Below are 23,219 nucleotides of genomic sequence, written 5' to 3'. Positions count from 1 at the left end.
CAGTGGTGTCTTGACAATGTAGCCAATTTAGCGGTTTTCATACTAGATCTGGTGTGCAAATCAAGATTTCAGGTATAACTCCCTGTAAAGTTGATTTGAATAATTTCGAGGGAAAAATTGTTCCGGAGCTGGGTATCGAACCCGGGACCTTTGGTTTAACGTACCATTTCATTTAGATCTGGTGTATTTCTGTGTAGTTTAATGTGTAAAATTTATCGAATTTTTGTTATTGATACAGGGATTTAGTCTTTTAAATCTTACAGGGGGAAAAATACTTTAATTTTACAATGCTAATATATCAATTTAGTAACACTTCTGCTCTGTTTTATAGTGTGTTCTCAAGAATCGAGTTGGCTATGCTGCTAGACAAACCAAGCAATCAATTGCAGGAAATACAAAATAATGTTTTATTTTCATAGGTTATAATTCGCGAATAAATCACTATTACTGTCAAACAGAGTGAAGTAACATGGTATTTCTTCGAGTGCATTCCTCTCCGAGTCATCACGAACACGAGAATTATGACGAATAGTTAACATAAGATGTATGAGAACTTGAAAGTGAAGTTTGTGGTTATGGTACGAAAATAGATTAAATAGATTATCATTGTGATGCTTTTTCGAAATCGGTTTTATTAATGTGGAGAAGCTTTGAAATTGCACTGTAGAAGCTTATAGTAATTATGGATGATAGCATGGTGCTAGAAATACTGGAGTTACTCAAGGGACGTGATCATGTTCCTGATGTGTGGCAAAATGTTGAACACTTAATATCTGATGCATTTGCACCACAAATGACAATTGGCAATGAAAGACCTTGTGAAATAACAGACTTTCATGATTATTTGGTGAATATTAGTAGTAAATTAAAAAATTTGACACTAATTTTCAAGCAAATAAGTGAAAAAACTGATCCTTCCGAGATACACAGTACCAGCAAATCAATTGGTAAACATCATGCTGTTCTTCTCCTTCTGCTCTGCGGAGAACATTCTAACGAGAATATATGGACTACGTCAGATACTATTAAATATTCTCGAGAACTTTTAAGCTATCTTTGTAAGTTGTACTACTTGAAATCTGTCCTAGAATTATTGACAGGTACTGAATCCAAATCTGGATTTGTGGAACTATTTTCAGCTGCCATTTTTACTTTACGTCCGAAATTATTGAAAGGTACTTGGAAGACCTATCCAGCAGCAGTGTCTTGTTACCAGTGGATGTTATTCCAAATGAAGGTGATCACAAAACTTTTATCGTACACTATTTTTACGCATGTAACTTAGTTGTAAGTGATGTAAATGTACCGGTACTTGGAAATCGTTACCTTGTAAGATAGCTCTTATTTCATTTTTTCTTAACAGTGTACAAAAAATTGTAGGTAACCAAATTGTATAATTAAGGTAATACAAGCGATCTTAGGAGATAAACTTCTTCTGCATGAGTAGGCCTATATAAATAGCATAATTTGGATTTTGTAAAACCAAATACAATTTCTGTATGTTATATTCTCTACCACAAAGCTTAATTTTTTTATAAACTTTCATTTCCTCTGAAATAGCCTATGTTTTCTAAAAGCATATTAGGTTCAAGGTAGAGTATCCACCGGCCACGTGACAAAAATTACCATTTTGTTTTCAACATTGGAATTAAAGTTCATGCAAGTGACATCAGAGTTAGAAATGGTGTTCAGTTTTTAAATTTAAAATTAATTTTACTGATAGGCCTATGTTTATTTAATCTCCTGAAAATTTATAACATCACAGTTTTGTACTATAACTTAAGACCCCGTAAAATGTAACGGAAATTCGGTAGGAAACGTTGTTTAATATGGCGAACGTCATACAGGATCAGTGACAAATTAGGTTTGATTTGTTTTTTGGTATGTCTACCACAAAACTTACATGCAAGACAAAAAGCTGGACAAATCAAACCTAACCTGTTACTGATCCTGGATGATGTCATCGATTTGTAACATTTATAGTTTAAGGCACGTACATTGTCTGAATCACTCTTATGATCAGAGCATTCCAGAAATTATGAAGAAGGGAGAAAATTCCTATTTTCATCTGGTAGTCATGCTATAAGTGGAATAAATTCAGTGTTTCCAAGAATAAGCAATTTTTTGGGTTGATGAATATATTCTAGCGTTTTTCGTTGCTACGGTACTTAGTTGTGTCACTATAGCACTATTAAATGAACGGAAGTACAGAAAAATCCTACGAATTTATGCACCAATTCAGTATACTGTATTGCCTGTACACATTAGATACTATTTCATGTAACTACAAGTTAACTACCAGCAAATGACAAATTTTTTGTGTATGAAGTAACATTATGAATGAGTCATTACAATTACTGAATGTTACAGAAGTAGTCTTCTTAATGTTTTGAATTGCTTTCTTTGTGCATGTTAACAATAGCTAAAGTAGAGCTAATTTCTAGCGTAATATTTTGACTTTTCTTTGACAATTAGTTGTACTCTTTATGTGTATATGATATGTATATACTTGTTTCAGATATTGATTTTATTACCTATTCTGTTGCCATTTTTCCAGAGCCCCCACCTGAGTCCACATCTGAACAGTGTCCTGCCTACAGCTCTCATCATTCTCGATGACTATGTTTTAGAGAATAGAATAAGTGGCATTAAATGTCTAGCCCACATAACAGACAATATTGTAAGTATGTGTGTAACTTATTATATTTATTTAAGTAGGCCTACAGAATTTCCATACAGATAATTACCTAGTTTGCTCAGGGGAAAAGTGGAAAATAGGGAATGATGTCATCAATTACACCTCAGAATTTTTAAAGGTATCGCTTTTCTTCTATATTTCATACTATTGTAAGTCCCAGCCAACCTTGTTCCTGATGTAAACAAAGGGGTGCAGAAAACTTCTATGATAACAGCATAGGATTAGCAGAAAGAAATATGCACGTAGTTGAGTTAAAAAAACTCTAAAATACGTTTATGCAACATTTAGATATGAGTACTGTGTAATCTGTGACAGTGAGGGAAGTGGAAAAAACCAGAGGCGGTTTGCTACCCCAAGATTTTCCCCTAGCATACCCCGATTTAAAAAAGGCATACCCTCTCCCTTACAACATACTCATACATTATGTATAGACCTACACTAAATTGTTTCGTGCAGTCAGTAATGCGAATCTTTGAAGTTTATGCAACACATTAAATTTCTTAATAAAATAATTTCAAGTTACTTCAGTTATTTACTAGATTGTTTTGCAGTGTCCATTGAGACTTATCATTTAAAATAATGTTAAAGCTTCAAAGTTCCTTACTAATTATTAATAAAATGTACAACAACAACAAAAATGACACAGTCACTAAATTGGCAACAATTATACCACCACAAGCTACAGACCACAGCCTTCTATACTTGAAATACTGCTGTTGTAAGCATTCCAGGGGTTGACTTATCAAATAAACGTGTCTAAATACACGTTGAATACAGTTCCAGAAGGCTGTGGTTTATATTTACGAAGCGAACAGATAGTACTCTTTGCTGTGAAGAAATATATAAACAATTTTTTATGGATTACATTTTTTTCAGTGATGGTATGTCGTTTTTCACTAACGGTATGTTTTCTGGCCATAGAAACCAGTGGTGGTATTCCATACTGGTGCATACCATCTCACTTCCCTCACTGATCTGTGAGCAGTAGGCCTATGCTGTGGCGATCTCGCCAACTTTACTATATTAATGCATACAGAGAAAATTACGAATACATATAGCTTTAATATATATTTCTTTTCGGAAAAAATTTAACACAAGAAAGACAAATAATACGTTTTCTGAAGTGATATAGAGTTAAAAGTTGTGTAATCAAGATATTAATATATATGTCCACTTCCTCGTCATTGGAGCTGCTGTTCGTAATAGCAGTCTTCTCTACTATGGTGTCTGCCAGACCATCCAGGTTCCAAAGTAAATCATCTTCCTTAATTTTATTAGGTGTTGAACACAATCTGTCCAATCCTCCACGTGGATTTAAAATAAAGACCTAATTTGTGTGAGTTTAATTTTGTCATACTTTCACCATAATTGTAGCATGTAAATGCGTTGTTTATTAGTAAACTTATGTGCCATTGCAAAGAGCCTTAGACAACATAGAACAGAACACAGATTCCACTCAGTAATAACAATAGCTGACTCACAGCTGATGATGGACAAATGAATGTGTTTATGTAGTGCTGCTAACTATTATTACCGAATTAAACCTAAATCTAAGCATGTCTTGTCTCCTTATTAATTACTAACTTACATAAGGAGAAACTGACTTTTGCGCCATTCTGTATTGTATGTATTTATTTGCACTGCAGGTGGGCAGACACCCGGTAGCAGTGGTAACTTCAACCCATATTATACTTTATTTTTTGATAATTAAGTATGCTTTATGTTTTTTAAAATTATGCTTTATTTTAAATTTCTTTTAACATAAATAATATGTAATAATGTCTTTTATACGAATAAACTTAAGTCAAATATTGTTTATGTATATCATCAAACTGAATTTTTTTTGTCAGGAATGTTAGTTTGCAGGATAGGTATTAAGTTTATAAAGGAATTCATTGTAAGCAATCTAGTCATGAAATGAATGAAAATCTAGTCATCCTTGTCACTATCACTCACTCTCTCCAGTTGAACAACACCCTCTTGAAGTTGATTTTGATTAATTGCAAGTTGTGAGACTGTAGATTTTCTTCTGTCAGACATGACCATTTAGAGTTCAAAATCCACTTCAGAGTAGAAAAGCTTCTCTCATCTGAAGCAGGAACCGTAATTGCCTTCATTGCCAGCTTACTTAGGATAGGCATCTTGGTGGAATGTTTCTGCCAGAAGGATAAGGCAGAAGTTGAAGACAAATTATCTCCATGTACCATTACTGTATATGTTGATATTTCTTCCACTGGAACATCAATCGCAGAGAAACGTTTCAATTCACCTTAAGTAAAAACCGAAGAAATCTTCTCAGGAACAGCTAATGTTGGATCTAAATTCTGAACTTCCTTTTAGAAATTTAGAGCAGGATGACGTTCATTCATATATCCTGCCAATTTTTTACACATTGCACCTGAATTTTGAACCATGTGAAGAACTGATATAGAAGAAGCCAGACCGTTGTTGCGTCTTAATTATCTGATTCCAAAACCTGTATTTGACTGCAGAATCCATAAGAAATTTTAGATATAGCTCTGAGTTGAAGTACAAGTTCTTTATTTTCAACCAGTTGCTTCAAGTTCGTTACAGAAGCACTGCCTTCACCATCTTCCAAATCAATCCAATGTTTGACTGCATTGAAATTGGTGCAGTGATATTTTCCTGCCTTCAGCCATGTCCCCCAGCGAGTTATTACAGGAACTGGAGGTAGAACAAATGTTCCTGCTTCTTTCAGGCAGTCCAGCAATCTCTCCCTTCTGGCTGGAGTTTTCGCTAAAGCAGCCTTAACAGGTGCAATGAATCCATCAGCAATTTTTGGTGAAAATCTAATCTGTTCAGCACAACGATGCAATACGTGAGCCCAACATGTAGAATGTAAAAGATGAGGTGCAACTCCTGCCAGCAGAAAGCATATATGGTGCACTGTCTGATATTAAAATTGCTTCTGTGAACACGAAGAAGATCTAGTGTATCAAGTATTAAATTTACTATAACATCGACATTGCAGTGTTCAACAATTTTGGTTTTCACAAAACGAGATTTTTCATTCACAACACCCAGTGGAGCAACAAGAACATTCACCACCTTATGATTCTTTATATCTGATGTTTCATCAACCACTAGATAGACAGAATTTCCCTCACATTTTGACTTAGTTTCCTGAAAGTCGTCTTCAGCACACTTTGCAAGATACCTTCTTAAAGTGGTTTCACTGGGAGCCAGTTGCATACATGTAGCTGTTGCTATCCACTGACGAAATCGTTGGTTATGAAAGACATGCAGTGGAATACCAGCAGAAGTGAATGCTCCCACAAGATCTTTTATATTATCCTTGGATTTTTCCATACGCTATCATGCTTGAGGTATCGTACTGGCATGTACCACCTGAAGTTGAACCCTGTCTGTCACTCTGTTTCCGAGATCTATACTTAAAACTTTCCACGTCATGTTTCTGCACAATGGATTTTTTTTCGAAATTAATACACTCTGAACATAAGGTACACAAAAGTTTCCCGTTTTCAGACACAAAATTGTCTGTAGGAAACTCGCGAACCCTTTGTAACGCAGTTAAGATGCTTTTCGGCATGCTGGTATCAAACAGATGTGAACCCTTCTGATTCCGAGTGTGAACTGGCCATAAAACCGTTAAACTTGTACTCTGTAATGTTATTTTAAGTTCTCCTGTTCCTCACAGAACTACAAATATAACTGTAGTATTTAAGAATTTAAAGTGTAATTTAAATTCTTAAGTTTGAAATTTCCATTGGTGAAAAACTAGCTTCTCATTGTTAATGTGAGTATTTTTAATATTGTTGGTCACATTTGTTATGAATAGTGCATTGAAGCAGGCAGTTCATTTTCCAAGAATTATGCTCTGTTTTAAATATTATGCTTTTATGCTTTATTTTTTAAAATTATGCCTTATTATGCTTCTAACATTTGTTTCATCAAGGCAGTTTGATAACCAAAATCATGTTTGGGGTAGCAACCATATATCTGAAGTGCTGTTATGCTTTTTATGCTTTTGGGCTGCACTAATAATTACACACAGTAATTACAATTAATATACAATAAAACAATTAATACACAATAACAGTTAATACACAATAAACAATTATTACACAGTATATAATTACAATACACAATAATTACAATTAATAATAATAGTTAAAATAACCTAATTATTTAATTAATAAGTGAACCTAATTTTTCATTACAATCTACATATCTATAGGCCCTAGATAAGTTTCACATTGGTATTGATACTCTTTCACTTCACTCCCATCTCACTCACTGCACTGACACTGACACATTTCCAGTTACGGACGAATAGAAGAAATAGTGTACGCACTCTGTGATTTCACACAGATCCGGCGCAATGTGGCGCTGCTACCGCTATGAGCATGACTCGGAAGGAGTTTGCAGTACTTGTTACTCTGAATGCAGTCCTTTTAAAAGCAAATTTCTTCCATTTGACCCAGCTATTCATAACTTAAGAAATACCTTTATAGTCCCTTATTCATAATTAATAGTCTTCTATCAGGTAATACTATTATGAACGTTCGTAACAGAAAATACAATGGGATCTGAAACGTTGTGAAAGCAATTATAAGTTCAGTATTTAAATAATCTTTACGTAACAATTTGCGAATTCAGGGACAGAAGAAACCTACAAAATGTTAGTAAATAAATAGTTGAATGACTTTTTACGTGCCTATAAATGAATTAAATTACTCACCATGATTAGTTGCCTGCTTCTAATTTTAGTGTAACTTGTATAAGAATTTTAGCGAGAGTATCACCTGGAGTAGCGTTTCTGCTAGCAATTGGTTGAATCTAATCTTGCATAAATGGCGTAAACATAAATACTAATGCACGATTTGCTAATTGTTTCTTTTGGACATCAGTCGTGAGATCTCCATAATTAACAAATTCGTCAACTTTAAGGGAATAATTATTAAATTGAATTTCTTCTCTGAGTTTGACCTAATCGAATATTACCACTCCGTAACATTTATTTTCATATATTTCATAATTTCGGTAAATTTGGGAAAATGCAAGGTACAGTTCCTGGTTGTAATTTTCAACGCACTTGCGGTATTTCTGTCTTATGACATTTTATAATAAAATAGTCTGATTTTATAATAATGTATTCGGAAAAATGCACATCACAAATACTGTTATTTACCAAAAGCTGCCTATTTTTCCGCGAAATCGCTCTGGCCCATTTCCCAAACTCCTCTTTTTCTTTGGAAGATGAAAAGAAATGTCTTGTTACACTATTTCTACTGTATTCCAATCTACAACTCGGAGGAAAACAGTACGGCATTTTTTTGTAATTATTTTGTAAACCACCACACAATATTCTTTTGTCATTGGTTAATTCAAAGCACAACAAATTGAAAACATCTACATAACCCTCAACAATTCAAGCAGTTTTCATCATTAAACGCGCAAGAAATATATTTTCGAGGTGTCTGACTTCAGACAACCGATAGATCCTAGCGATCGAAATGCCATTAGTTGTCAGGTCCACCACCGACAATGGGAAATCAAAGAAGTGCGTGAACTATTTCTTCTATTCGTCCTGATTAGACTAATAACATCAAATCAAATGGACGTTATATTGAATGATTTGTTTGGTACTGTGACAGACACGAACGGAACTGGGCTGGCATGGACATGGAGAGGTCATCTACAAAGCACTGGAGCCATTACTGTACCAAAAAAAGGAAGCCTTGATTCAACCTCTTATTTCATGTCTTGTCATTGTACTTTGCAAAATCGAAGGAGGTTACATAAAGGAAGAAGCAAGCTTTGAGGTGGGTAGTATTCAAAGAATTGATAATAGCTGCAATTTCTGAATAATGGACAGCACACTTTTGTTTTTTTTTTTTTTTTTTTTGGTAGAGAAGACCTCCATGTATGGTGGGTCCCTATCACCACGGCATGGCGCGTCCTCAGGTTGCGGATAGAGGAGACGGCCTCCAGATATGGAGGGTAGCTGCGAATATATTGAATAAGCAGTCGTGGACAGCCGATAAGGGGTGGTCCTCCAGCTTGGGGGTTGGGCGAAGGGCTAACAACCCATCACCGTAAAAAACAGCTTGTTACGAATTCCTACAGTAAGCCTCGGAATAGGACTGATTCTCTGGCACGACCACAGCAAAGGAATAAGGTTTTGAGATTTGGCACTTGGAACGTAACTAGTCTTTATAGAACAGGAGGGGTAACATTAGTAGCAAAAGAACTAGCTAGATATAGAATAGACTTTGTGGGAGTACAAGAGGTTAGGTTAGATGGGAATGGCATATCACAAATAGGAGATTACTTGTTGTATTATGGGGAAGGAAACAATAATCACCAATTAGGAACAGGATTCTTTGTACATAAAAGAATAAAATCAGCAGTAAAAAAGGTCGAATTTATCAGTGACAGGTTATCATATTTAGTACTTAAGGGTAGATGGTGCGACATCATAGTTATAAATGCTCACGCCCCTACAGAAGAGAAAGACGACTATATAAAGGATAGCTTCTATGAGGAATTGGAACATACTTTTGATCAGTTCCCTAGGTATCACATGAAAATTTTATTGGGGGATTTCAACGCTAAAGTAGGACGGGAGGATATTTTTAGACCAACTATTGGAAAAGAGAGCCTACACGCAATTAGTAGTGACAATGGAGTTAGATTAGTCAACTTTGCCACATCGAAAAATTTAATTGTCAAAAGTACAACATTCCCCCATAAGGATATACATAAATATACTTGGACTTCTCCAGATGGATTGACACACAACCAAATAGATCACATCTTGATAGATAAACGGAGACATACTAGTATAGTAGATATTCGAACTTTCAGGGGTGCAGACTGTAATTCTGACCATTATTTGGTGATTGGAGAATTAAGAGAAAGATTATCAGTAGCCAAGCGAGTAGAGCAACAAGTTAATATTACTAAATTCAATATTTTGAAACTAAAGGACGAGGAAGCTAAGCAAAATTATCAGGTCGAAATTTCGAATAGGTTTGCCACTTTAGAAAGTTCCGACGAAGTTGAGAAAGAATTAGATGTTAATAGCGTGTGGGAAAATATCAGAGATAGTATCAAAATTGCAGCTGAGCAGAGCATAGGTTATTATGAAACTAAGAAAAAGAAACCGTGGTTTGATGAAGATTGTTGCATGGTAGTAGAAAGAAGGAAACAGGCAAAATTGAAATTCTTACAGGATCCAGTTGAGGAGAAGAGAGATAATTATTTCAATGAAAGACGGGAAGCAAGTCGTACACTTAGGAATAAAAAGAGAGGTTACTTGAAGGAAAAACTGAATGAGGTAGAAACAAATAGTAAGAATAAAAACATTCGAGATTTATATAAGGGTATAAAGGAATTTAAGAACGGATATCAGTCAAGGGTAAACGTGATCAAGGATGAGAATGGTGACTTGCTTGCAGACTCTCCATCAATCCTAAACAGATGGAAAAACTATTTTGCGCAACTACTAAATGTACATAGGCCAAATAGAAATGATCGGGACGATATTGAAATACAAACTGCTGAGCCATTTATACCCGAACCCACGCTTTCAGAAGTCGAAATTGCGATAGAAAATCTGAAAAAGTACAAGTCTCCAGGTATCGATCAAATTCCAGCAGAATTAATACAAGAGGGTGGAAGTGCATTATATAGCGAAATTTATAAACTTGTATTTGCTATTTGGGAAAAGGAAATTGTACCAGAACAATGGAAGGAGTCCATAATTGTACCTATTTTTAAAAAGGGGGACAAAACCAACTGTGGTAACTTTCGAGGAATATCACTTTTGTTGACGTCGTACAAAATTTTGTCCAATATTCTTTTGAGGAGATTAACTCCGTACGTAGATGAAATTATTGGGGATCATCAGTGCGGTTTTCGGCGTAATAGATCGACTATTGATCAGATTTTTTGTATTCGGCAGATAATGGAGAAAAAATGGGAGTATAAGGGTACAGTACATCAGTTATTCATAGATTTCAAAAAGGCATATGACTCGGTTAAGAGGGAAGTATTATATGATATTCTTATTGAATTTGGTATTCCCAAGAAACTAGTTCGATTAATTAAAATGTGTCTCAGTGAAACATATAGCAGAGTCCGTATAGGTCAGTTTCTATCTGATCCTTTTCCAATTCACTGCGGGCTAAAGCAGGGAGATGCACTATCACCTTTACTTTTTAACTTCGCTTTAGAATATGCCATTAGGAAAGTTCAGGATAACAGGCAGGGTTTGGAATTGAACGGGCTACATCAGCTTCTTGTCTATGCAGATGACGTGAATATGTTAGGAGAAAATACACAAACGGTTAGGGAAAACACGGAAATTTTACTGGAAGCAAGTAAAGCGATCGGTTTGGAAGTAAATCCCGAAAAGACAAAGTATATGATTATGTCTCGTGACGGGAATATTGTACGAAATGGAAATATAAATATTGGAGATTTATCCTTCGAAGAGGTGGAAAAATTCAAATATCTTGGAGCAACAGTAACAAATATAAATGACACTCGGGAGGAAATTAAACGCAGAATAAATATGGGAAATGCGTGTTATTATTCGGTTGAGAAGCTCTTATCATCCAGTCTGCTGTCCAAAAATCTGAAAGTTAGAATTTATAAAACAGTTATATTACCGGTTCTTCTATATGGCTGTGAAACTTGGACTCTCACTTTGAGAGAGGAACATAGGTTAAGGGTGTTTGAGAATAAGGTGCTTAGGAAAATATTTGGGGCTAAGCGGGATGAAGTTACAGGAGAATGGAGAAAGTTACACAACACAGAACTGCACGCATTGTATTCTTCACCTGACATAATTAGGAACTTGAAATCCAGACGTTTGAGATGGGCAGGGCATGTAGCACGTATGGGCGAATCCAGAAATGCATATAGAGTGTTAGTTGGGAGACCGGAGGGAAAAAGACCTTTAGGGAGGCCGAGACGTAGATGGGAGGATAATATTAAAATGGATTTGAGGGAGGTGGGGTATGATGATAGAGACTGGCTTAATCTTGCACAGGATAGGGACCGATGGCGGGCTTATGTGAGGGCGGCAATGAACCTTCGGGTTCCTTAAAAGCCATTTGTAAGTAAGTAAGTAAGTAAGGTAGAGAAGACCTATTGACTTTAACTCCACCAGGTTAAATAAATAAAGCAACTGTTAAATAAATTATGCTTTAGTTATAAATACTCCCAACTTGACAATCCTTTGTTTTGGATGTTATTATGGTATCCATATGTATAAACCAGTAATCTCATAAACTGTTGTAAACTCATAGCTCTTTACTAAGTATTGTTTGTCATAACTACATTCTGTATGCACTTTAATTTTGTCTCACTTTGTCGGGTTTCTTAAGTCTACGAAAGTCTGCAAGTTTCAAGTGTTAGAAGGTATAGGCTTTAACTACAGAGTTTTTCAGTGCATGGGCATCTAAATACAGATGGGTCGAGAACAACCCACTGGGCAGTCAGTTGCAATAAAGGCAATAATGCTATATTTACTAAATCTGCTCATTTATTTTCAAAACCTTACATCAGACATTATATTTGACAGAAAGAGAATAATGTGATACACATGCATGTTAGAGAAGCAGAGACTATAACTTATTTCTTTGAACCAGTTCTTCACTACATGATCATTGCATTGGAGACTGCATTACGTGTTTTGTTGCTACTACTGAATGTTAGAATTCCTATGTACAAACCCAGAAACAAAATTTGAGCCACTAGAATTTTCCAAGTTCCAGCATAACATACTGTGTATGTGCAATAAACACTAAGCATGTACAGTATGTTATAACTGGAACTTGGAAAATTGAGGTGGTTAAAATTTTGTTTTTGAGTCTGTACAACCGCACTACTGAACTAAATAATAAAACAAATTTGTATAAAAATAAAATATGTATTATGCACTCACCATTTGCCATATGGTACTGTTAAAAAATTGCTTTCATCACTTAAATTATTTTCACTTTTTTGCAGTTCAGCTTCAATCGTTGATTCAGTTTCACATCTTACTTCAGTTTTTCTATAGTATGGGCATTATGTCGGAAAATTTTACCTTTTAGGTTTCCCTAAAGATAAAAATCACAGTCACTCAGATCAGCAGATCTAGCAGGCCATAATCGTTATGAGACAGGGAAATCAAAACCTCCCTAATTCCAATAAACCAAATTTTACAGGAGAGAGAAAAAACTTATCATCTCTCTTACTAACCTTAAATATTATACATTTATCTATTAATATTGTGTAAAATTACATTCTTTATCAATTAAATACTTCAAAACCTAAATTTTTATATTATCTTATGCTACAATTTGAAATATACACTGCTGGAGTTAGTGGTTTTCTGACTTCCACAGTGCATGAATTAAGAAAAGTGAATAAATATGAACCATGTGAAGAAAAAAGATAAGTATATCATAATTCCCTTATGAAACATTGAAAGATAAATATATCATAATTCCCTTATGAAACATTGGAAGATAAGTATATCATAATTCCCTTATGAAACATTGGAATATACGACAAATGGAAGTTTATTATTAAGATTAACATTGCTACATTTTTTTTAATTTCAAATATATGAGACAGAAAATCACGAATGACCATAAAGCACATCAAAATACACAAATGAAACCACAACAATATTAAAATGTTAACACAGTCTGATTTATGTTACAGATTCTGTTTTTTTCTCTCACTCTCATGTTATTTCTGTGCATCTAGATTCTAGATTATTACTGTCCACAAACAGTTTGGTAATTCATCCTACTTTCCTCAGAAATAAACTGTATTAAATTTTGCAAGTCCTCTTGCTTTCTTCTTTCAGTGGCAATACTGAATTGTGCTTTAGTTGACTGGGGAATGATGCATCTGTATTGTGTTTCTGGAAGTTAAGTCGACTCGATATTGTGCCTTTAATAGTCTTACTTACATGGATTTCATAGATTTTTGTGACATTCTGAATACCATATCGTATCACTGTACTCAGCGGGTTGAGTGATAGTGTTGCCACCTACCGGGAAATTAAGCTTGGAATGCAAAAACTCCCTTATTCCATGGAGTAAGTGGAGTTCTGACTTCCACGAGTTTTAAAACAGCCCCCAGAATGCAGATGAATGTCGAAATTAGTGTATTCTTGCCTTCCACGCATACAGGACAAACTAAAAAGCACCATCCAGCCCATAACTCAATTTTATAAAAAATTGGAATTAGTGGGTTTTTGATCTCCCTGTCTCAATTAATTATATGCCCACTGAAAACTGGATGTACAGTCTTAGAAAAAAGTTTTGTAGCACAGATACTTTATAAGTTCCAGAAAGGATACAGTGCGCATGATCAGACAGACAACGAAAATAATTTTATTGCCTCAACTAGTCCTTCTTTTGTGACCCAGGTTGCACGTCCTCTGATCATGCACATTGCCTCCTTTCTGGGACCTATAAAGTACCTGTGCGACAAAACTTTTTTCTAAGACTGTACATATAATGTTCATAGAATCTCTAGCAATATGCTCTGTGGCACTATATTGCCCAAAATACCTATACTCTCTTTCTTCTGTTAGTTCATTAAAAATGAATGCAATGTTGTTCTTACATAGAGTTCTGAATTTTATTGATGTGGTTATTAAAAAATAAGGGTCCAATTATTCATCACGTGCTTACACATAGCTATTTTAATGGACTGCAGAGTCACTTCTTGTGTGATATGCAGGTCTCATCACTCCACATTCTCTCAAATTGATGTGTTTGTGAGAATTAAACCACTTGTCATCAGTCATAATTAAAAACTGAAGTCTGTCCACTATTAATTTATTAATTAACTATTTGGTCCTAATTTAAACATTAATATTAACCACAAGCCATTCTACTTACAGAGAAGTAGAATTATAATAATGTACTGAACAGTATATCATTACTTATTTTTGTGGGGTGTGAACAGGTCTGGTTTTTGGTGGATGGATACAATTTTTTTTTTTTTTTTAACATTAGTTTCGTTCTAAGAGCGAATGGAGTATAGTTAAAGTCTCTTAAGAGGTTCTCTGTTAAATGTAGCACTAAATGGGCACAGAGAATTGGAGTAAAAAATCGTAAGATGCTAGGGAGTATCGGAAAGTAATGCACAACAATTTGTTTATGGTATACTATTTTGGTTAGGACGTTCAAAGTTTGGCAGATAGTTAGTTTGTTGCACTACAGACAGCAATGGCTATATTAGGTGTCATCCTGGCAGAACGAGCGGTAACTATGAGTAAAGATGGAACGTGTGCTAGCATCATGTACTTGTGAAGAGCAGTGAGGTGTAGTCCATTTCTTCTGAGCAAAACGAAAAAGTCCCAGTAAAATCCACAGGGAAATGTTGGAGGTGTATGGTGCTGATTATCTGGACTGTAGCAACATCTCCAGGTGGTGCAGGTTCTTCGAAGAAGACCAAGTAAATGTTATTGACAAAGCACATTCCAGCCAATTAGTGACCTCTGCAACTCCGCCCAATGTGAGAGGCATTGAGGTGGCAGTCACTCATCCTACAGCCCAGAACTCACACTGTCCGATTTTCACCTCATCGGATCAAGAAAAAATTCCTAGGAGGCCAACGTTTTGATTCGGATGAAGAAGTGAAATCAGTCGTGCAAAGGTACAGTAGTTATATGCCCAGAAAACGGGAGTTTTATTAACGAGGTGTACTGAATCTGGTGTCACGATGGGGAAAATATGTCGAGAGACTTGATTCCTGTGTTGAAAAATAGATAAAACCTGTAGCTTTTTTCTGCATTATTTCGTTTTACTTAGGCCTACCTATTAAATAGGTTGCAACAAAAAGTTTTTGTGTATTACTTTTCGATCCTCCCTCGTAATTTGTACTTGATCACTGACATGGAATCATCCAAAAGGAGGAATCTGGCAGAAGTAAGTTAAAGGTATACCAAACACAGTTCTGGATGGAAAGACAAGCAAAATTTTTCTTACACAATTTACCCCTGGTCGTTGATGATGACGACAATATCTTTTTATGTGTAAATATATGTGACCCGTTGAGCAGAAAGGGACCTAAAGTCGTTAAAGGAAATTTTACAGGAGAACAAAATTACCAGTTTGCAGTGCAAAAACTGCATTTCTATTTTGACATGTTGCACTACCTGGGCTTTCTTTACATACTAAACTATCTATCTATCTTCGTAGTGTATCCAGCTATTTACTGACAACACATGTTCCACTATGTTTCACTATGAATTTCCTCTTCTTACAAATGATTGGTAAAAAGCATGATACTTGTTGTATATTTCAGCAGCCACATTCCAAAGATGAAGTGTATTCAATATGTATTGGAGAGAATTGTCCAAGGTTACAGGGAATGCAGATTTTAGGTTAGTTCTATGGATGTTTGTGACAGGGCAGTTTAAGAGGATATGTTCCAAATCTTCTTCGTTATTGTTGCACGAGCAACAACTACTAGAGTCAACAAGATTAAAATGGTGAAGATACTTCTGAGTGATAATATGGCCTGTCCTGGCTCCTGCTAAGAAAGTTTGTATATGTCTGGGAATATTGCAGAACATTTGTAAATCATTAGGTTTCTTTTGAATGTTTTGAAGTACTTGGCCTTTATCAGAAGAAAGCCATAATTCGACCCATAAATTTGTTAAATGAGAATTGACTGCAGAATATGCACTGATAAAGATAAGATAAAGATAGCCTATTGTGTCCCATGAAGGGCAAAGGCCTCCTTAAGTAAGGGAAAGCTCTATTTGCCTAACGTGATGAGCTAGTTCACGTTAGACGTGATATTTAAGTCTAGGAACTTGAATTTCTTTAACAATGATTCTCTCACTGCCTTTCATAACTTCCTGTCTATGCACAAATGTCTCTCGAGTAGTTTCCATTTTCTTCTGTCTCTTGCCTCTCTGAACCATTGTTGACCTGCCTGTTGTTACATAATAAACTAAGACATAGTTTTATTATTTTCCACAATATCGCGCAAAATGAGTTTTACTGACTGAATGCTGACAGCAGAAAAGGGACCCAAAGTCGTTTACGGGATTATAACATTGCCGATTTTTAGGTCCCTTTCATTTTATACTACAATCAGCTGTTGGAATTGTTCTTGATTGAATGTCATGGAGAAGAAAATGAATAATATTTTGAAAGTTTTGAATGACCCTACATCTGTCAATACATTGCAAACTCGTTACTTGATCACTGACATGGAATCATCCAAAAGGAGGAATCTGGCAGAAGTAAGTTAAAGGTATACCAAACACAGTTCTGGATGCAAAGACAAGCAGAATTTTTCTTACACAATTTACCTCTGGTCGTTGATGATGACGACGATATGTTTTTATTTGTAAATATATGTGACCTGTTGAGCGGAAAGGGACCTAAGTCGTTAAAGGAAATTTTACAGGAGAACAAAATAACGAGTTTTTTTTTTTTTTTTTTTTTTTTTGTAGTTTCAAAAAGAGGACGAAATACTGAGCATTTAAGTGACGAATTTCAAAATTTTTATACTGATTATTTTACATCATGTGACAGTGAAAGTTAAACAGAAAGTGACGTGGAGAATGAAAAATCTGATGGCCAGCCAGAAGACATAGTTTCACTTGACCAAGTTCCAGTTGTAAGCCAGGTAAGTTAACCCCTTACCGCATTCTGGGACAGATATGGCACATACCGGTTTTATATTCATATAATTTATAATATAAGCATATAATATTTCAAACTGCATACTGGGACAGATACGGCACACAGTGAAGAATTGGATTTGACCATATGTGACATCAGTTGAGAAAGAAAGAAAGAACTAAAGTTATTTGAATATTAAACCGGTGTGTGCAAGACTGTCCCATGCGGTAAGGGGTTAAATATTTGTAATAGGGTACTTTTACCATAGAAACAGGCTGTTCTGTCGTGAAGGAACAGAAGATTTGTTGCGTCCTCGACTTGAAGAAGTTGAACAAAATATCACACATGCTGCAGAATCAAATGGAAGCTACTGCACTTCAGCCTTCTAAAGGAAGAATTGGAAAAATCAGGACTCATCAGGAAGAGGAAAATGAAGAGAAGAGTACAGAGACACATCCCATACCAACAACTTCTAATGCTCCAGTGAAGCGTACCAGCATATAAAGCAATGTTTGTTTTAAGGCAGTGATTGCACAGTGTTGATGTTCTTAGATGTTAAAATAATTATTGTTTTAAATTCTTTATGTTTTCTGTATGTATTTCATATCAGTTCCATGCTGTAACTTAATGTTTAATGTGTGTGTTGTATTTCATATTAATTTGTTTATGTTCACTTTACATTCAACTCATTTTGCAGAAAAATTTACTTTTATAATCAATCAAACACAGCTTGCAACATACTAATACATAAATAAGGAATGTTAATATTATTTTTATCTTCTTAGTTCATGTATAACTCATAACTACACAGTGCTTTTTAAATACCTAAATCTTTCTTATAGTTTCTAAGAAAGCAAGTGAAAACTTTAATTGAATTTTTCTTGAAAAGTACATTAATGTAATATCAACATTCAGTATGTAATATATTAAAACTATAGCACCTAGAACCATGTTTTTTTTTTTTTAATGCTCAGTATTTCATCCTCTTTTTGAAACCAAAAAAAAAAAAAAAATGAAAAATCCTACTTTAGGTACCATTTCCTGATACTGGTCACATATACCAATTTTAAACTTTTAGTACAAAATGTTAATGTAAAATATTGACACTGACAGTCTTGATGGACTATACTTTATTTACGATAGTGGTCCAGATATGATGAAGTACTGGAGAAGGTCTTGCAGTGCATGGAAATGGAGGACCACTGTAATGTAAGACTGGCTTATATTTCGTCACTGCCACTTCTGCTGGACTCTGCAGGACTTAGAATGTGCCGCTGGAGCAAGCGCCTGTTAAGAGTATTATCTGGCTCCATGGAAGTTGCAGGGTTATCTCTGCGTGAAGAAGCTTTTTTTGCCCTATTGGTAAGAGAATTTCTATTATTTGTTATTTCTGCAAATAGTAAAGAGAGAACATAAGCTTGTTATGTTTCCTTCTTTGTGCTCCTTGCGGCCCTACCTCGAATTTTCTGACATCAGTTCTGTAAATCCTAATTGGTTCAAGTATGGAGCTACGAGCCATATTCTATTCCTGTTTCCTTTACTTCATAGAAGAACCTGTTATTTCACAACTCGCCCTGCTGTACCCCAGCATGGTCCTAGTAATGACCGAATTCCTAGAAAGTAATATAGTAGAACATAAATCACTAAGCAGCAGTGGCAGCAATTAAGGAAAAGGAGGGGGACTGCAGTTTGCCCCCAATTTTTTAATTCTACAATTTGGAATTTCTCGTTAGAGATCTTTCCTTCTCCACTCTGTCCTAGAGTAGTTATCGACAGAATTTTTGTCATCACACTTCTCTAGCTGAAGAGGTGAATTGAAGCTGAAATTGTAGAATTTGATACACCCCCACAAATGCTATTGCTTTGTCTTTTGACTTTGCTTTGCCAATTCTTTAATTATTATTTTTTATATGCATTGGAGGGGGAAAGGAACTGGCCATCCTACTCCATTATCTCCTGGCCTAGTTGCCTCATGAGCGATGTCTTATTGGTGTTACTTATGAGGTTCAAACCTGTCTTCGGACAGTTGACTAAACAACAACAAGTTATTGTTTAACATAAAACCTTATTAATTTGTTTCATAAGAATTCATGTACAGCTACAATTTCTTGGAGCTGTGATTTTGGAACTAAAAGTCACAATCAGAACCAGTGACAAACCTATCACAGCGACAAAATCACAGATCTTCAAATCACACCCCACTACCATAAAGTAACAAGTTTTCCCGGAGTTAGAAACAGGCAGAGTGTGATGCTAACACATCACTTTCTAGTGTCAAGGTTGAAAACAGGAACTTTACCTCTGAGGATCCTGTATGCTTCAGTGCATTTACACAGACACTTTGCCTTTCAACCTTTTATTGTAACAAAATAACATTGTTGTGTGTGTTTTTATTTATTTATTTTTTTTCGTAATACTATTATTTGGGTTGTGTAAATTATAAAATTATATATATATATATATATATATATATATATATATATATATATCAGTCTTATCTTCTTATTTTCAGTTAGTACAGTATAGAAAATAATATGAATTTGTTTATTTTACAGGCTCTTCAAGTATTCTTGAAGCATTGCTGGCCATTCGTGCCAGCCCATTCTCATGATTTGATCCATATGTTACTCAAGCTGTTGTGTGATATAACCTTCAAGAAAAACAATGACAACAAGAAGCTGGATGTAGAGGATGAGCATATTGTCTCTAAGATAGAGGAATGTCTGTCTCTTGTAGTGAAAATTGCTCCGAAAGAAACACAGCCGATTGGCTCAAAACTCAAGGATAAAGCAAGATTCAGTGAAACTTTTGTAACAGTTGTTAATAGAGTATTTGAATAATTTTTGTGGGTCTTATTGACGTTACTTTTTTCAGGCTGTGAATGCACACAATAGAAATGAAACTTTTTCTGTATGTAAAATTAGTTAGATTCATTCACTATCCAGTCCTGGTTGTACTTTTGTCTATTCTACAATTTTTTTCATTAAGAAAAGGATGTAAAAATCTTAGCATTCTGCCTTTGATTCCAAGCTTCATAGATTGTAATAAAATGGACCTGTGAGGAGTATTATCAAAAGCAGCTTCAAAGTCTATCATTACAGCTAATATGGTCTTCTTTTCTGCGAAACCTTTATACATTTCTTGAGCAAAATATATTAGAGCTTCAGTTGTGTCACATGATGATCTAAAGCCAAACTGATATGGGCTTAAAAGATTGAAAGTTTCAAGTCTCCAGGTTAATCTTCTGTGAACAATGTGTTCCAGTAATTTAGAAATGCAGGACGTTAAAGATATTGGTCTATATGGTTTAGGATCAAATTGGTCTTTACTTGGTTTGAGAATAGGAATCATAATTGCATTTTTCCAAGTATTATTTTAAGAAACACAGGAAAAAATGTGGGTAAATGATGAGCACAAAAACACCATTTCGTGGCACTTTGTTTTCTTATCCACTGGGATAACGTAGAGAATGAAAATGAACAGCTTCAGTAGGTCCACTAATTTTTACTTAATTTGTATTTTATTTTTTGGTCCAGGGAAAATACCCGTCCTTCACAATACTCACAAAAATACGATTATTATTATTATTATTATTATTATTATTATTATTATTATTATTATTATTATTATTATTATACACATTTATTGAAGTGGGTGTAACTGTAGAATTGAAACTATGTTAATAATGCACATGCATTGTCTAAAACTTGCATTTTCAATTTAGTTTAAAGTGCACATTTGCTATAATGAACTTTTGAAAGATCTTTAAAAGAGGAGGAAAAAAAATCCTTACGATGTAAATGTTAATATATTTTAATAATTAACACACATACTATAAAATCTAGTACGTAATTGTTCTATTCGGTATGATGAATATGTTCCTTTTAAAGGTTACAAATTTTTTGTATAATCATTTGGTTTTAGGGCGGAAAACTGTAGCCTCTCTTTTTAGATCTTTAATAGTATTAATGATATTAATAATAATGAAATATAATAATTATTAATATATATTTTGTAATATTACGATTATATTGGTGGTGTTTCATGTTTTTATTGATTTGTATTTTCATGACTTATACATTATGCAGTATTTCCAAATTTGAAATACTATTTAAATACAATTTACAATTCACAGAATTACAAACTTTCAGAAGCACTGCATTATACAATTTATATTGTTTGTATTTATTGATAAGGAAGGATGGTCATAAAACAATGTAATGCATTAAAACCATAAAACCTCATTGTCTTCAGTATTTTTTAAATTGCGTCGCGCATTCGGTATTGTTTTTAAATGTTCCTGTCCAGTCGAGGCTTAATTATCACCCCATAATATACACATTTATTCTTAGAATCGTCATTGACGCTACAAAACGTTGCAGTTTTCAAATAGGAATCTTAATATAACTAAGAAAGCTTATCTTAGTGGGAAGAGGTTCATCCTGGTTGTCCCATGGAAATCGAACCGAGCTCTTCAATATACATACTCTCCATAAAGCGCTATCTTTGCTTGCTTTAATTTAAATAAAAAATCATAATGATGGTCCAATATGTCATTTGCATTGTTGAAGACGGCATTGTTATGTGTTGAGATATGTACTGTAGCTAACGAGCCACAATATGAACGCGAATTCCAAAGAGAATCAAAAATGGATCTAGCATAAGTGAGTAGAAGCTGTAGATAAGAAAATTGATAGTACTTGGGTTGAGAACTTTCGACCCGATTTTAAAATGTAGTCGACTGGCTGCAGGGGAATTTAAATATTGTCGTTTTCATATTTTATATTTGAAATGTATTTTTAAGTTTTCTGAAGAAATTGATATAATGTACATTTTATGATGCAGTTATGTATTGCATTCATGTTACTTGATTTTTATCAGCATAAAAATCTACTTTTTCCGAGAGTATTAATTTCAAAACTCTTTGGCTTAGAGATCATCTTCCTCGTCTTTTATAAATTTTGTAGCTGAAATTTCATTCCATACTATGTTGGCTATGTTTTCATAATAGGAGATGAACCTTAATGTTGGGACACTGCAGCTAAGAAAATATAGTTCTTTGCATGTGTTCCCATTTTCTCTGGAACAAGTGAAAGTAGACAGTTGAAATATAACCATTTCTTTTATCATACTACATTATGTCAGTCATATGGCAATTAATATACTGATAGAAAATATAGATTAGAAATCTCTGTAGGAGTCAAAACTTTTTCAAATAATAATGCAGTACAAATAGGTTAATTCGACATTCGATAATTGGAATAAATGTCTATTTCCTTAGTAATTACTTTTAAAACTAATGTTGATAATTAACATTGCATTCCAATTTTCGAAGCTTACATTTTTTAAAAATTCAATAATTTCAAAGAAAATAATGTATAGTACTATAGTATAGTATATATTTTTTTAATGTGGTAGAGATTAGGCCATCACGCCTTCTCTTCCCCTCTCCCAGGAGATTACAACTACAGTATTAAGAATACAATTACAATTATAATTAATATTAAATTTATAATTATAATAAAAATCAAAGTACTAAAAGATTACTGATTAATAAAGGCTAGACAATTTATCTATAATTATAATAAAAATCAAAGTACTAAAAGATTACTGATTAATAAAGGCTAGACAATTTATTATAGAAGTTGAGAACAAAGAAAGATTTTTTTTTTTTACTGAAGTACAAATGAAACCTTGGATAATAAAATTATATAGTCGATTCTGGAATCGTAGAGGATGTTGATGAAATGCCATAATTTTTTTCTTTTAACTATAAAACGTTCTTTAGTGCAGAAATTCATTCTGTTTTATAACAAAAACAAAATAATGTAACTTTTATGTTTTTACCAAAGTTGGACGGATCAATTCCATTTGTA

General features: G+C 34.2%; 1 protein-coding gene across 1 annotated transcript; it reads left to right on the top strand.

The window, feature by feature from the left end:
• On the top strand, positions 1–21,587 carry LOC138700026 (TELO2-interacting protein 2-like). Its single transcript, XM_069826317.1, has 6 exons — positions 1–72; positions 332–1,237; positions 2,558–2,680; positions 8,338–8,505; positions 18,487–18,705; positions 19,899–21,587. The coding sequence occupies exons 2-6, from the start codon at positions 683–685 to the stop codon at positions 20,181–20,183; spliced, it is 1,350 nt and encodes a 449-aa protein (XP_069682418.1). The 5' UTR covers positions 1–72; positions 332–682; the 3' UTR covers positions 20,184–21,587.
• Positions 21,588–23,219: the final 1,632 nt, after the last annotated feature.

This window comes from Periplaneta americana, chromosome 5 (genome assembly GCF_040183065.1).
Source record: "Periplaneta americana isolate PAMFEO1 chromosome 5, P.americana_PAMFEO1_priV1, whole genome shotgun sequence".
Taxonomy (NCBI): Eukaryota; Metazoa; Arthropoda; class Insecta; order Blattodea; family Blattidae; genus Periplaneta; species Periplaneta americana.
The sequence above is the reverse complement of the archived record's forward strand: the minus strand, read 5'-3'. Positions and strand labels throughout refer to the sequence as shown.